The sequence below is a fragment of the Plasmopara halstedii genome, assembly GCF_900000015.1.
Source record: "Plasmopara halstedii genome assembly, contig: Scaffold_614, whole genome shotgun sequence".
Taxonomy (NCBI): Eukaryota; Oomycota; class Peronosporomycetes; order Peronosporales; family Peronosporaceae; genus Plasmopara; species Plasmopara halstedii.
In genome coordinates, this window is record NW_020187532.1 from 2,782,628 (window position 1) to 2,798,240 (window position 15,613).

A 15,613-nucleotide genomic window follows, 5' to 3' on the forward strand; every position below is an offset into this window, starting at 1 on the left:
CTTTTCACGCTGAACAAAAAATAATGACAGATTTTGCAAATTCTTTAATTCTGTTTCGGATTTTAAAGACCACCTCGACCTAAGATTCTTGGAGCTTTATGGATATCGGAGGTCTGATTCCTTGTTTCTCAAGAATTGCTTTCCATGATGCTGTAGGATTATTAATGCTAGCATTCCATTCAGCAAGTATCGTCTCAGGTGTTGGCATTATCGCTATGGGTGCGCGACGTGCGGAAATACAGGCCTTCGCAGCATGAAACGCTGCTCCCCACTCTTCAGCATTAGCGTACGCGTGGACGAGTTGCTGTTGTGACATGCGTCAGATAAATGCAACAATAGGACAACCCTACTATGACTAACCTCATCATTTTGAAGCAGAGAAGCAACGAAGATAGCATCGTTGTGACGTTTTCGTGACAAAAGCGCTAAGCAAATCTGCGAAAGAGATGCTTGCATTCCTCCACGGTTAAGAGCGATACATGCGCGCTGCAAGAGCGACGAGCCCTTTTTCATCATCAAGTATGGTTAGCGTGAGAAAGTAAGAAATACCGAAATTCAAACGATTACCGTAAGATCGGGTGAGTCACACTCTTGCTCAATAAGACTATCGAGAAGCTCTGTCAGGATTTCGTGCTCTTTATGTTTTATGCACATGTTGACTTTTATTGATATCGAAAGTGTCGGAAAAAGACGTAAGACTTTCGAAGCATGACCAAATGCTTCTGAAACTGCCCCTAACCAGTCAGCGGCATCTGGACAAAGCGCCTGGGCCAGTTTGGCGGCCTCCTCGATTTGTCCAGCTGTCACAAGGATCGCACATTGAAGAGCTCGATTTGACAGGTCGAGTATATGAACACCTTGGAGTGAGCCCCCTAACACAAGCTTTTGATCAATGACACCGAGAATTGTCGTCGCCCCGGCAGGAAATATCTTGACGCACAGAAACGATTGCGTTCAGCATAAAGATTAAATAAGTCCAGCTGGCTACTACTACCCCACATACCTGCGGCCTTGGAAATTGATTCAGATCGTCATCACTCAATTGGGTGGCACAATAAGCTTCGTTCAGCACCCATTGAGAAGCAAGGTCTAATGTAAAACACCGCTTTTGTGAAACGAAGCTGCATTTGACTTCATTTTCCATACTAAAGAACAACGTGTGATGTTTCCAATGTAACGAAAGTGCTGGAGACACGGTCGGAATTTCATGCAGAAATTCGATTGATGTCGAAGCAGTATCATCATTCTGACTATTCTGATCGTTGGTCGTTGAATCAAAACGGTAAACTCTAATAAAAGTCGGATACACAAGTGCGCAAAGACTCTGCGTAAAAGTATCCCACTCGAGACTGAGGGGGCAATCCACTTTGAACTTTTCAGTAAGCTTACGTAGTCCCGTTTCGCCTTCAGCCAGTTCCGCTGTAGGACTCCATATGTAAAACTCTAGAAATGTTTTCGTCAAGTTGCAGGCAGGAGCAGCGGTTTCGAAGTTTGCTGTTGTGGGTGGAGTTGATGGCGAATGTGAAGAAGACACCATTGTGAGTCTCAAGTCCGCCATTCTAGGAGATGACATTGCGCTAAGACCAAGCATAAATGATTGTGCGCGCTGGACTCGAGTAAGCGAAGCAGGGCTACCCTGCACTCTCGTCACTATTGCACCGGGAGCAACTTGCGGAGCTGTCTCAGTTGAAATATTGAAGTCATCAACATATTTGACAACACCAAGGTAAGGCCCCGAAAAAATGTGAAGCACATTGGTATCGCCACTCACAAAACACGTCTCAATAAGCTCAATTTCTGCATCATCTCCCTTCAATTTGTAGATACTTAGAATCAAAGCTTTAGCAGTAGCTCGATTCGGACGGGCATCAGAATCATCAGTTGCACTAGCGGCAGATGTCCTGTTCGCTCCAAAAAAAAATCTAGAGCGCTTATTAGGCATAAGCGAAGACGCAGTATTTGAGCGAACAAGCTTGGTGGATAGCTCCTTGTTTGACTGCACAGAAACGAAAACCTTATGATATCGATGACTTCTGCTGTAGTTTTCAGCAGAACAGATCTTACAGATAATACGGCGAACAGCGGTAGCGATGGATGCCACGCGAATCCGAAAGCGTGCGCCACAAATATAGTATCCAAGTCGACTGTGTTCGGCGGAACAGGTTTCAGACCAATCTGCAAGATCTGCTCAAGCCAGAAAGAAATCCGTTAAGTCAGTCATTATCTTTTAAGTACCCAGTAGTGCATTGTAGATTGTCACCTCAAGATAACCACTTAGTGGTAAAAGTGCCGCCAGATAGCCATTTTGCCAAGGGCTATAATGGAGTTGAGGAACTTGAGAGCGCTCGATTGTAGGTAGAGCTTCGGCTTCGGCTTCATTTCGAACTTTGTGGACTTGAACTTTATCTTGTAAATTGTCGCCAAGTGCTCGCACTTCAAAAGCCATCAAGGAGGGAAATCCGACAGCTAGGTTGTCTTTCGAGCCTCGAGGAATGAAAAGTGGTGTAGACGCAGCTAGAAAACTTGTCTTGAGAACCAATAACCCATAGCTTGTTAGACAGCACACCGTATCTGGATTCCGAACGCTACGTGTAAGAGACACTGGCTTAAACTTTTTGTTCGGCATCTATAAACTCAAGCACAGAGCTTGTATCAGTAAATTTAAAGTTGATAATATCGTCATGGCAGTTCTTTTACCAGATTAATTAAGCTTCGAAGATCTCTAGATTCTTGAACATTGGAGCTTGCGAATTCTGTGAAAATTGTCGGTACATTGTCTTTCCCGCAGTAGCGACTTCTCGCCTTTATTTCTGATACGATCAACTACAAAAGCCCAATAATACCAATCAATGTAACAGCAAAGTAGAATTGTAAGCAAGCATTCATGCCAAGACGCACGGTCGAATTCGAAGCGGAGACCGAAAGAGTCATAAAACGGCTTTTCTGAGTCCCAGGTAGAACCACTATGCTTTGAAGCTTGCTGTTTGGTAAAAGTCCAAAGAGCCTTGGGCTGATAATACAGGAAAAAATGGTCAATGCATTGTGTCATGAAAAATGACCAATCTCTTACGATTTGTTGCTGTCTAGCAGAGGTGCAACATCGAAAAAAAATAGGGTGCCGTCGCGACAAGCTGCAGTCATAATGTTATGGTGCGGATGAAAATTAAGCTCGTGCACTCCGTTCACTGTGTCAAATTGCCGAAATACGTCTCGAAGCTCCATTTGAGACATCTTGATGCATTGACAACTTGCACGCGAAGCATTCAGTGAAACTCGCCATGTTACAATATATCCATCCAAGGTCGCACAAGCAAGATAGTGCAACTGGGTGCTGAGGCGTGTTTCAGCTCCAGGCAAACTTTCGCTTCCATTTCTCTTCATCAATATTGGCGCTGTTGTGAGTAGAACTAGCTGCTGTACATCTGTAGCGCAAAATCAATTCATAAGTAATACTAGAAAAGATATGTTTGCCTTAGTTGCCAGCCTCCTGTCACCTATCTGCGTAAGCCTAAGCTTACCTCGCTGCGACCCACTATCAAGTATTCCAACAACTTTTGACTGCCATGGACTCCAAATTTGAATTTTTCCGTCCTGACAACCAATTGCAAGTAAGCCTGTCGGTAAGATCGCGACACTACTTGGTCGGCTACGGTGCAGAGCTTCAGGGTCGAGATGATGCACCTACGAAACCGATCACAATAAGCATTATGTCACTAGTAACAATATAAAAGTTTATTACCAGGCCATTTTGGTTGAGATCGCAAATTACAATATGCGAGCGCGACACAATGACCAACCACTCGTCGAAACAGGTACGGGGTCCTGGCATTTGGGCTGTGCATGCAATGGCCTCATGATCATAAAAAAGCAATTGTAGACTAGTTCGCCGTCGTGACTTGATAAGCGAGGTACCTGCAGGAGACAGCAGTTCTTTGGCAGCAGTTGCAGCTCCTTGTACTGATCTCGCCGATGGCGAGGCTGCAGCTCGACTTAGCAAACCTTTCGCAGCAGATGCAGGATTGAAACTTCCCGTCGGCTCTGAGTCCATCACGTCTTCACCAATTTCAGAGGCATGTACTTCGTCGTCGTCTAGCGCTTGAGATTCTCCCAAATCAAACTCTGCTACGATCTCGCCTGTATCATAATTCCATACGATCCCACTGCCTTTTTGTTCAATGGCAGCGATCCAAGGTTTTAAGGGATGAAAAGCTGCATTTACGAATGCACAAGGCTTCTTGTCGCCTATTCCGAGATGCGTCAGAAGATCGACACATCCGACATCACGTTGGATATCATAGAAGGACCCTCGCGGCAGATTCACACGACGCATTTGCCTTACTGCGCCTTTTCAAGCTCTTTGACGTATCTTACACAAAAGATAATTAAGAGAAAAAATGCGCAAATCAAACATGAGCGATATCAAGGATTATCGCGAGGTGCGAGTGATCGTCGTTATATCGATTGCGTGTGGTGTGCTCATCATGATTTTTTTGAACTGAAACCATTCCATATTGGCACAGACTCGTCTCTCATCGTCAACGAGCTCCTGTGATGTATCTCCGTCGCCGCCAAACGCCAGCGTAGAAGTGGTCAATCTTATGCATCTGTTAAAAAGTGATAACTCTATACTGCCAAAGGAGATTGCCGCGTATCTGCATGAATTGTCACACTTAGATTCCAGAATGGTACGCATTGCTTGTATTAAAATGCATTGGGTGTAGTCTTAACTAAAGCATTTTACAAGTGCAGATTGGCCAAATTTTAGGCGAACCTGACACAAAGTCGCAAAATATTCTATATGAATACGCTAATTCTTTTCAATTTGCAAGCGTCTCGTTCGACGTCGCTCTTCGCGTGTACCTTGGTAGGCTTGAGCTGCCTCGAGAAGCTCAAAAAATCGATCGCGTTCTGCAGGCTTTTGCCAAAGCCTACTATAAAAGTAACCCAGACAGCAATGAATGTCCATCTGAAGACGCAGTATACACGCTGGCATTCTCTGTGTTACTGCTTAATACAGACGCTCACAATCCGAGACTGGCGCGTAGATTCAAAATGACCAAGATTGACTTTATCCGTAATTACCATCGACTAGGAGAAAAAGGCGGTTCGGCAACGGCAGAGGTACCAGATGCATATCTTGGACAGTGTTACGATTCATTTGTCACGGATGCTATCAAGCGGATTGAAAGGAAACCAACCGAGTTGTTGCGAGACGAATTGGAGCTCGAGTTTATGGACACGGCATTAGGATTGGAAATTGAAACTTCATTTGATGGTCGCACCGCGATAGTGAAGAAATACACGAGCGACCGCCACGATTATAGCAGCAGACGGCAAATACAATCTAGTAATTCTTCAACTGCCTCGGCAACAACATCAAGTTTATTTTCACCAGGTGGTAGCTTTTTCAAAACAGGAAGTAGCATCTTCTCAACTATCTTTGCAACAGCAGACTCCGAGCCAGAGCTTTCTATTGAGGGCTACGTGATCGTAGCAGTGGGCAACGATAGTACTCGACAGATTGGCTACGCACTTACACTCTATTTGCTCAAGACAGCACCTCGCCCCGTCCTTATCCGATTTTGCGAGCCCAGCGTGTACTGTGCGTCTTTAGAGTGATCGAGTGCTTTCGTGGCTACATCTGCGACAGTAACGGTTATATTCAGCGACCAGATCACAACCGATCACTGTGAAACGTTTTCAGCCGCTCAAGTGGCAGGTTCTAACATTGTATCTATGTCCTTGCTCAGCTACTATTTCGGGGTGATAATATCATATGCGCACGTCAATATCAGATGACAGGAACGTGCATGCCTTCAAATGTGGCAATTACTTCAAGTCCGTTGCGTTGCTTGCTGAGTCCAACGTACGCCTTCAAAAAAAATGCTGTCAAACTCGTTCGATGACATTGCAATGCTGAACTGTTGCAGTTGCAGTGTTAGAAAAAATTGATAGTACAAGTCTGTACCCATCAAACAGAAACGTTGATAAGAACATTTTCATAAATATTTGCCGTTAATATTTAAAGGAGGCTGTCGTTACATATGAAATTAATTGAAGTTGCCGTGATTCCTGGTTCGTGCAACCCCCAGCCTTCAATCTGGATATGTAGTCGGATTTCGGGTACGGACGTTCCGTCATCATCCGTCATTTCCAGACATCAATCGCCATCGTCACTAACAAATTTTCTACAATGGGCGCAATGCTTGTGTGTTTTGGCGCTTATGAGCCAGGTACATTCTTTCAGCAACGATCGTAGCAGTGCGACATTTCTACTAACACAAAGTTTCAGATTTGAGTGACATCCGACAACGACTTTTAAACGGGGATTCGCTACTCGACCGATTTCAGAAAGCATGGAGTTGTGGACGCCTCGACGATTGTGATGAGTGCGTTCATTACCTGAAAGAAAAAGTAAATCTATTTTATATCAATTTATGATTTTAGCTCGAATGCGTTTCTGCTACAGTCCGATGAAACGACTGCCTCCTCGGGGAGTCGCTTGCTTTCAGCATTCTACAGTCGCCTAGTGGAAGAGAACGATGACTGCGCCTTCTACATCGATAGCAGAGGCATACGACTGAGAGAAGCGTACTTGGATCAGGTGGAAGTACTGGAAAACTACTTTATGCCTGTGGACCACAAGCGGATTCTTTCGAAAGCGTTTGGATCATCTCTAATTCAGTCATTGGAAAGTTACAGCTGTAGCGAAGACTGCCTCTCCACTACTTCCACAATGACAAGTGAATTCGACAACTGGCTATCTGTAGACTGGTCTTATGAGTGCAATCTGCATTCGCGACCATTTTCCGAGCGTTGCCTCAGCTTAAACTCTGTCAATTCAGCAAAAAAGCTGCACCGATCATACACTGGTCTGCATAAACAAGAGGATTCGTGCCTTTCCAATTACCGACCAGTCTGGAACACTTCACGCTCCAAATTAGCCCAAGTTTCACCCCTCCCGCCGTTCGGGGAACATACAATTGCTGCAAGCTAGAAAGTTTGATTAAATAACCGCAGCTTTCTGGGTGTTGGCTACGTACGTGCTTTGAACATTCAATGACGGCGGAAGCATCCATCAAGACAATAAGGTAGAAGTCGGATGACACAAAACATTATTATTGTATTCGTCCTGTGGGGCTTTTACATGAAATGACTCACACTTTATCGCTAGCTACCTCTTCTTAGACCATTTCTTCCTTGATCCAAGTGCTGATGCCACGCTTGGGATTGCTGTAATAATACTTGCCCGGCACACTCCGCGACTCCCGCTTAACCCATCCATGAGGAAGTTTTTCATTTACCTCGGGGTGTTCCTTTTGCTGCTGTGCACGCTTGACCATCTCCTCTGGATGAAAGTGACAGATCTCTTTAAACATCAATTCTTTCAAGTCCGTCTCGCCGAGATCGTCCAAATCGAAGCTTTGAAACTTCTCCACTGGCACACTTTCCCGCTCCTCATCATAATATATTGCCAAATACGGATGTTGCAGTGCCTCCTCTACAGAAATTCGTTTCTCAACATCAAAAACGAGCATTTTCCACAGTAGGTCCAGCCCCTCTGGATTGGCGTTTGGAAACATGGTACTTGTATCGATTCCAGCCACCGCTTGAGTACGACTTAAAAGCTGCCGGCCTTTTAACTTATTAGCCAGCGGGTTCTCCTTAAATGAATGCTCTTCTGGCACACCCAACACATTCATGATGAGTTGGAGCTGATGGACGTATGTCTCGCCAGGAAAAAGGGGTTTACGTCCCAACATTTCAGCAAAAATGCATCCTGCAGCCCAGAGATCCACACCCTCACCGTACGCACTACCCAACAACAGCTCTGGTGCACGGTACCATCGTGTCACCACATATTCCGTCATGCCCACGTCGTCAGCTTCCTTGGATCGTGCAAGGCCAAGGTCACAGATCTTAAGCTGGCAATCTGAATTAATTAGCAAATTGCTTGGCTTCAAATCGCGATGCAAAACACCAGCGCGATGCATGTGGTGCAGACCGCTCAGCATTTGGTACAGAAAATATCGGATATGGTCGTCACGTAAGACTTCTTTTGAGTAAATAATGCGGTGCAAATCCATCTCCATGAGATCCACCGTCATGTACACGTCCCGAAAGTCCGTGTAAGAGGGTGGCGGAATCAAATCTAGCAAACTAAGTACATTTTCGTGAGCCATGTGTCGAATTAATCGACATTCTCGAAGAATTTGCTTGAGCTGATGCGGATGCCAGATGCAGTCAATCACCTTCTTAATAGCAACGTTGCCACCCGTACGCAGATTCGTGGCCGCAATCACAATACCGTAAGCACCACGACCACAAACTTTGATGAGCTGATAATAACGTGGGATAGTGAAAGGAGCGCCGCAAACCATGAAAGTGTGCATGTTGGCATTTTCCTTGCAGATAACAGCATCTGTAGCTGCAGGTAACGCTGCACAGCTGCTGTCATTAAAACGCTTATGTATCGAATCCTTATCATCGTCTTTGCAACTGACAATCGCACCTGCCGATTGTGTGCGCGCAGTGTCTTCGGGTGAAAGTTTCACATTTGCCCAACCATGTCGACGTGAATGCTCGCTTCCACCCATCTGGTATTCGTCAAGAGTCATCCCCTTTCGCAGCGATGGTGTTCCAGCTTCTAACAGTAAATGGGGATGCGTAGTATCCCACTGCAACATGAGAGAAGATGGCGGATTTTTCCGATCGATCACGACACTTTGACTCTTTCGAAGTCGTGGCTGAATGCTATCATCATCATCTGCAATCTTCGCACGCCGGCATGTGATTCCTAGCTGCACTTTGCCACAGTATTCCCCCTTGGCATTACTAATGGAATACCACTTGCTGTCGGCTGCCATTGCTGCCTCTTCCCGTAACTTGCTGCGCTCTTTTCCATCTGCGGCCATTAGATACTTGGCAACATTTAGTGTAGCGAAGCCAAGCTGAGTCTCAGCTCCATTTTTGGCGTGATCCCTTACGTCTATAACCAATGAGCAAGTACCAATGACACGGCAGAAGGGAAGTTCCAATATGCAATTCCATACAGGGTTGGTCGGTAAGTACGACTCGTCCCCTACATTGCGCGGAGTTCCAGTACTGAATGGGTCAACTACTGGAGTTGAGATGTTAGACAATGAAGTACCAACACCAACAGCAGAAGAGGCCGCAGACGCCGCAGAGCTTGCAACGGACGTCATAAAGTTGAATTTTCGCGAGAAATTTGGCATTGAAATGCCGCCGATAAGTGTCACCGGTCCTGTCACGGTAGCCGAAGAGAATACCGTTGTTGATCCATTCACACCAGACTTTGCCTTTGGCTGTTCGCGGTATTGAAGTTGCACCATAATACTCGGTTCCTTCACACTTTTCTTAACCATAGTGCCAGCCTTCAGTCCATGGCCCTGCATTACTCGCACTAGTAATACCCCTTCAAATCCGTGTTCTGCATCTACTTCATTAAATTCTTGTGGCAGCTTCAATGTCGTTGCGGCGCCTGGAACTTTAAAAACTGCACTTGCTGCAACGACGTCGCCGTTGATCTCGAAGCGTGCGAGTCTCCCATCCGAGTAAAATGTGAACTTATGAACCCAGTTCTGAATAAATTTGCGTGCATCACGACGATTTTCCAGCTCTTCTTTGCCAGAAGCAACCGCAATGGAGCCGTCAACAGACATACCGCCAATTTTAAAATTAGTCCATAGTGTGTGTCTTGCAAAGTCATGCATGAACATCACGACGCCAGAATGACCACGAAACGAGCCATGAAACGGAACTGACGGGGGATAGTTAGAACAAAAGATGACATTCTTGTCAAGCAAACGAAAAAAGCGCGTAAACACCTGCTCTGATGGCGGAGGGAGTGTTACGGCCATGTCACCCTCTGTGCGCCAGTTACCGCTATGTGCCGTGTACAATACGACCAACATTGCATAAAACTCTTCCATATCAAGAGGTGCAACTGGAAGCGTTGGAAGCGCCACAATGGCCTCCAAACCAAGTCGCATCCAGATAATTTTTTCCACAGATGTCGGAGCAGTAACTTGAAGCGTCTTTTTATCCTCGGTTATAAACGTAAAGCCATTCGCTCGGCTTGACGAGTCTTTGACCCCTGCTAGCACGTACAAATGACTGGCACTGCTGGAAGCGGGGCTACTTGAATTTCTTCGCACCATACTGGCTGCAGGACTACCAGGTACAGGCTTCTTGGGGTCACTTGGCGGTTGAATATGATGAGGCACCAATGGCTCGTCTCGTGATGCTAAATATGCCTCTTTGGATGCAAATCGTCTTAGAAACTTGCCTTCTAGCACATAATAATGCCTTTCCAGTCTTCGCAACCATTCGCTTCGTCTAGTGAGCACGCCTTCCCACTTGACCGCTTCATGGTACAATGTCCCTGATTGTGGTCGAAAACTCGGGTTACGTTCATCTACACCTGACGGAGAGCTGGCGTCAATTTGCGAAAGTTCCTTCTGTACATCAAAAACTGGTCGGTCACAATTTTTCAAAGCTGCTACTGTGTCCGAGAGCGACGTATTCGTATCCGACGCTATCGAGATATTATTCGTCTCCTCTCTGTGAGAACTACACCCGGTGATATCCCCGTCCTGCTCGATGCCACAATAGCCACTTGTACTCAGCGACGGATCGGTCACCAAATCTGCACATTCTGTAGCCGTTGAAGTCGCGAGTCTCTCTTTAAGTGTATTCAATCGTGAATCCTGTGCCTCCGATAGCCGCCTCAGCGACGAATCGTACAAGTTCTGTTCTTTGCCGTGTAATGAAAGCTTGGCATCTTCCAACATCTCAGATGCGCGCTCAGAGATCTCACCTTGTTGTCTCCACATATTAATCACTCTTTCTCGACTACCCAATACCACTCCGGCAGCCAGGCAACTGTCGTGGCTACGGCGACGATGGGTAACATCACTACCGCTTGAATTTGCGAACATGTCCATACCGTTGAGTATATCAAAATGGGACAAGGCGCTCTCGCTGCCGCGCACGTGGTCATACAAAGCTTCACCCCCAGGCGTCGCAAGGCTATGAGATCCATCAAAAGCGGGTGTAGCCGCCACATCTACGACAAGTGGTGATAATTTCATTCTTAAAGATGCTCTCGTCCACACTGCACTTTCAGACTGCGTGCGTAGTCGCTCCTTTTTCTTCAATTTACGCATCTGTTGAGTCGGCAGTGGCTCCACATCGCTAGACGTGCTAGCACGGGGATCTCCATCGGTGGGGCTTGTGCTGGTCGAGGATGTAATACTACTTGGATCTTCGTATCGTACCGAGTCCTGAAAGCTGTCAAATTCGTCGCTTGCCTCCATGAGGCCTCGTATCTGCGTGTGAGAACTTACGTTGAGGATGTGAAGGCGCAAGCAGTCAACTACCGACTGGAATGCGAATTGTGAGCACTTATAGCGATAACTTAGTCGGACCTATTGCAACGAATTAGGTTGGTAAGAATGCACACACGACGCGCTAGTGCCTGCAGCTGAATAGAAAGAGCGGCAGCGCGTACGTGGAGGGGGAAGTGCAACCTTTTAAGTTTGTCGCCTATTGCACTTGTGTGGGTAGGTAAGAAGAAACCCTAATTTCAAGAGGTATAGTACCCAGTTTTGAGCTAAAGGTGTGTCGTGTTGTTGTTTATACTTGAGAATGTATAGCCCTAAAAGTGTCAAGCTTTGAGTGAAACTCGAGCCAAGGCGTCACATTGTATAAACATTTACCATCGCCCTATTGACAAGTGCCATGGTCTAACAGTGTGACAGAATAGGCGGGAAGATCTTTTGCTGCACCATCTCTTCCAGTACGCTACGCAATTCATTCGGATCAAACTGGCCACACGAGTCATCAGAGGTTCAGGTTAAGATGTGACACTACTACTATTACATTGGCAACCAACCGCTGGGTACTTGTATTGGAAACCTGTAGACTCAATTTTGGAGCCATCGGCATAAAGGTGATTGTGTTGCAGCAGTTCCTTGTCGATGTACGGTGTGAGTGGCGTATTCGTAATACCGTACTCCTGAATAACGCAAATTTAAGACCATACGCACCAGAGGTAACGAAATTGGGAATGCAGTAACAAAACGTACCGCGCAGAGATCAGCCCAAGGTTGCATATGCTTCTCATTAGCATCGTCTACGACCTCAGCAAGGCGCACGCGCGCCAGGTTTGAAACGAGCTTGCCGATAAAGCCGGTTTTTATCTGGAAAATCTCCTCCATCGCCGCGTTGATCTTACCTTGGTCTCCACGATACATACGCACTTAGCTTTTCATCAGCGTACCTAAAACTTTATTAGCACTTACTGGTATCATTTTTGTCCACTAAGTTGTAAATTTCACCGTCAGATCCCGCACTAGTCAGGTGCCAAAGGGCTTGGCACACGTCAAAGACGTGAACCTTATCAACATTATTCAAAATTTTGAGCTTCTCATGATACATCAAATTCAGCGAGTCAGCTGTACCGTGTTGACGCGCATTTCCGCATCCCACAACAACTTCATTTTCTCTTCCAGCTTCACATATCTAGATAGAGTCATGAGTGAACAGATTCATCCAATAAGAAGTGAAACGTACGAGGCGGCACAAACAATTCGAGGCATGAGTCCCGCCGAGTCTGCCGACCCGTAAACCTACCAAGCAGAACGGGCTTCTGACTTCTCAGTGGCAAAAATAGAACAGTGTTTGTGACGTACCGTCGCTAGGCGGACGAATACAACCTTCAATCCACTTATCTGGCGGATCTCCTCCTCCCCTTCTAGCTTGTACTTAGCTTGCAACGTCCACGGCTGCAGCTCCGCATCCTCCGTTGCCGGCAGCTTAACCTGCGATTTATATACGAAAGCGGTAGACACTTCAATGAAGCGTTTGACGCCCACTTCTTGCGCTTTCTTGGCTGTGAAAGTATCCTTCTATTCTGCTTAGATTCATCGGACCATTACATATTTTCTGACGTACCGCATTTCACCGACAGATCGCGGCACTTGGAGGCATAGACAGTCTCAGAGAGTCCACACTTGGTCTCACCAGCCAGGTTAAACACAAAATCGTATGGACCAAACTCTTGGTTAAAAGCGCGATCGACATGGGCGTCACGCGTTAAATCCGCTTGCACGAACTTGACGCGCTCATCAGCGAACGCCTCTTTGTGTACAGCACTGAGTAGCCAAAAGGTTCAATCAGGTGTCAACCATCATATGTTAGACGAATAGTGGCGAGAACGCACCTGAAGTAGGAGATCTCGGGCATCGTTTTGTCAGCCACACGGATGGACGAGACTAAGTCGAGATCTATCAAGTACTTGACGAAGTTGCGACCAATCATGCCGGCGCCGCCAAGCACCAGTACGCGAGGTTTAGCGGCCATGTGTTTGCGTTCTGAATATTGGGTTTTTGATTGCATGAGAACTGCGAGTTTCACCCATTTCACCCAGAGTGTACTTTGGGCTATGAAAACTCAAGCTGTATTTTGAATGAGTGATAGTCTAATGGCTTGATTGAGCTTGAATTATACATATGTTTTGCAAGAGTATTCAGTGCACCTCGCACAGAGAAGCTTTCATTCGCCTTAAGCCACAGTGGACGGTTCGTACACTTAGACCAGAGTGTCTAATATAATCAACTTGATGTTATGTAATTTCAAAATATAGTAGATGAATATATATACTAAATATAGAAGTTTAACCTTACCTAATGATGTGCAGTTCGTATTCCCAGAGCCTCCATTTTGGAATTCTTAAAACCTCCAAGATACCGATTTTTCGGTATATGTTAACATTCACCTGTACACAAAGTGCTATGAAAATTTGCATGTGATACACAAACACAAAATGTGTGAGAAGTAAAAACACAAGATCACAAGACTTGCTCCGTTACGCCCTCCCGCACTAAGATGCCAACCCCACTGGGGTTCGCACTAATTTTGAAAAACTGACCGCTCCGCGAGGACCACTGCGGTTAAAGCTCCAATCCACTCTCGGCACATAATGCAGCAGAGCTGCTGTAGCTTTGCATTTTGAGGAAGAGTAAGTTAGGTCACCGACCTTTCGTTCTATACTTAGAACAAGTACGAGTTTAGCGGATCGCAATCCGCTTACTCCAAGAGTAGACACAACCTAAACCCAAGGCTAATTAACTCTTCCGTTTAAATCCAAAACTGAATGTATTTATTTTTACCTGCGGCAAAGCCGCCTAATTTTAAATGAATCGATTTTCATTAATTTGTATGGTAAAATCTAAATACATGTACAACTACTGGCTATCCAGCCCCGAACCGTATTCCTGTTTGGGTGTGGTCACACCATGCCCATCTGGTGTGACACACACCCGTGTTGCCAGATAAATGTGTAATCCCGTTACATTCTCCCCCATTCAGATTGAGAAGATTTACAGCTCCAATCGATTATTGCCTCAACGAGGCTTGCATGTACGGTAGACACTGCGTTGGAACGCAACGACTTCCGTGCTCAATGATCCCTGTGTCAATGACACCGAAGTCTCCAAGTCTCTCAGGTTCCGACAGCGCTCACGGGCAGAGCCCAGCTTCATCTCCCGCAGAAGGTGCCATGTCGGACCGTGTCTCCGCGGCATCGAGGGATATAAATTCTAGGCTCGATGATCCCGAGCGTAGCATTTCGTGCACGCCAACGGTGACGAATGACCTCGTTGGGGATGTGGAGGTGGTCGACTCCAATTCTGACACTCCTTTTCACGGATGGAATGATGAGGAAGGTGAGTCACGACAGCGGCGTGAGACGAGCCCTGCTCGCGCCTTGCGGACCCCATGTCTGTTTCCTGACATTTCGTCACCTGAGTAACGTGGTGTAATCACCAATGACCTCGATGAGGCATAGAAGCGGCAGCTAGAAGCTGCCCGTGAGGTAACTCGGATGCGCACCCATCCACGGCCGGTCATTGACCCTCGTGTGGATAATGGTTTCCGCCCGGCTGATCCCACTGTGGAGGCGAAGGACGTGGAAACTCGACTGTTACGCCTCAACATCATCGGGTCCCCGGTCATTACAGAAGATGAACTTGCCGAACGGAAAGCTCTTCGAGCTCGTTTCTTGGCTCCACAAGAATTTCCGTTGGAACTATATCGCACTCGTCTGCGTGATCAACGAGGTGGCTCTCGTGTACCCGCAATTCGGACGATACCTGTAGTGCTCGCACCTGGCGAAAGCGCTACAGATGACGAAGCTGTATGCCTTACAGTTGAGCCAGAAGGAAGTGGACGTGCGTGTGAAGCGACATCTTCGATTTGAGTTTGCCAAACTCAAAGCACGCCATCGACTCCCTTCAGATCGTCGCCCTGCGACGTATGGGTGTATGGGCTAACCCCTAACGCTCCCGCGAGCTCAGTATCTTCGACCGCAATAGCTCAGGGTCACCGCTTGAGCTCAGCTTATGGCCCTTCTACTTCCCTGGCTATTGCCGGGAAGCGCGGGGTGTCCTGATCTTTCTGATCAAAAGTGTCCACGGCGTCTGGGCAATCTCGCCGAAGTGGTGTTTCAAGCTCCCACGAGTTTTCGCAGTCGGGATATCCCCGCCACTTTACCAGATATTGGGTCTGACCCTGGTGACGACGTCGTCTC

General features: G+C 46.6%; 6 protein-coding genes across 6 annotated transcripts; 3 read left to right on the plus strand and 3 right to left on the minus strand.

Moving 5' to 3' along the window:
- Nucleotides 1-79: 79 nt before the first annotated feature.
- Nucleotides 80-4,330, minus strand: PHALS_12530 (WD40/YVTN repeat-like-containing domain; the record flags this gene model as incomplete). Its single annotated transcript, XM_024728095.1, has 12 exons — nt 80-304; nt 361-504; nt 568-930; nt 1,004-1,996; nt 2,065-2,184; nt 2,261-2,626; nt 2,698-2,823; nt 2,899-3,010; nt 3,071-3,422; nt 3,519-3,681; nt 3,740-3,834; nt 3,913-4,330. 12 exons carry the CDS (start codon nt 4,328-4,330, stop codon nt 80-82), a joined length of 3,477 nt encoding a protein of 1,158 aa, XP_024578606.1.
- A 79-nt stretch (nt 4,331-4,409) lies between these two features.
- Nucleotides 4,410-5,619, plus strand: PHALS_12531 (ankyrin repeat-containing protein; the record flags this gene model as incomplete). Its single annotated transcript, XM_024728096.1, has 3 exons — nt 4,410-4,436; nt 4,521-4,685; nt 4,750-5,619. The coding sequence occupies 3 exons, from the start codon at nt 4,410-4,412 to the stop codon at nt 5,617-5,619; spliced, it is 1,062 nt and encodes a 353-aa protein (XP_024578607.1).
- Nucleotides 5,620-5,834: 215 nt separating this feature from the next.
- On the minus strand, nt 5,835-6,151 carry PHALS_12532 (uncharacterized protein; the record flags this gene model as incomplete). Its single annotated transcript, XM_024728097.1, has 2 exons — nt 5,835-5,962; nt 6,043-6,151. The coding sequence occupies 2 exons, from the start codon at nt 6,149-6,151 to the stop codon at nt 5,835-5,837; spliced, it is 237 nt and encodes a 78-aa protein (XP_024578608.1).
- Nucleotides 6,152-6,193: 42 nt separating this feature from the next.
- On the plus strand, nt 6,194-6,997 carry PHALS_12533 (uncharacterized protein; the record flags this gene model as incomplete). The annotated part of the gene is made up of 3 exons (XM_024728098.1): nt 6,194-6,233; nt 6,293-6,389; nt 6,448-6,997. The coding sequence occupies 3 exons, from the start codon at nt 6,194-6,196 to the stop codon at nt 6,995-6,997; spliced, it is 687 nt and encodes a 228-aa protein (XP_024578609.1).
- Nucleotides 6,998-7,184: 187 nt separating this feature from the next.
- Nucleotides 7,185-13,386, minus strand: PHALS_12534 (cmgc mapk protein kinase; the record flags this gene model as incomplete). Its single annotated transcript, XM_024728099.1, has 12 exons — nt 7,185-11,450; nt 11,625-11,680; nt 11,742-11,748; nt 11,811-11,849; nt 11,918-12,040; nt 12,111-12,265; nt 12,327-12,420; nt 12,486-12,546; nt 12,598-12,653; nt 12,717-12,916; nt 12,979-13,178; nt 13,247-13,386. The coding sequence occupies 12 exons, from the start codon at nt 13,384-13,386 to the stop codon at nt 7,185-7,187; spliced, it is 5,397 nt and encodes a 1,798-aa protein (XP_024578610.1).
- Nucleotides 13,387-14,908: 1,522 nt separating this feature from the next.
- On the plus strand, nt 14,909-15,283 carry PHALS_12535 (uncharacterized protein; the record flags this gene model as incomplete). Its single annotated transcript, XM_024728100.1, has 1 exon — nt 14,909-15,283. The coding sequence occupies one exon, from the start codon at nt 14,909-14,911 to the stop codon at nt 15,281-15,283; it is 375 nt and encodes a 124-aa protein (XP_024578611.1).
- Nucleotides 15,284-15,613: the final 330 nt, after the last annotated feature.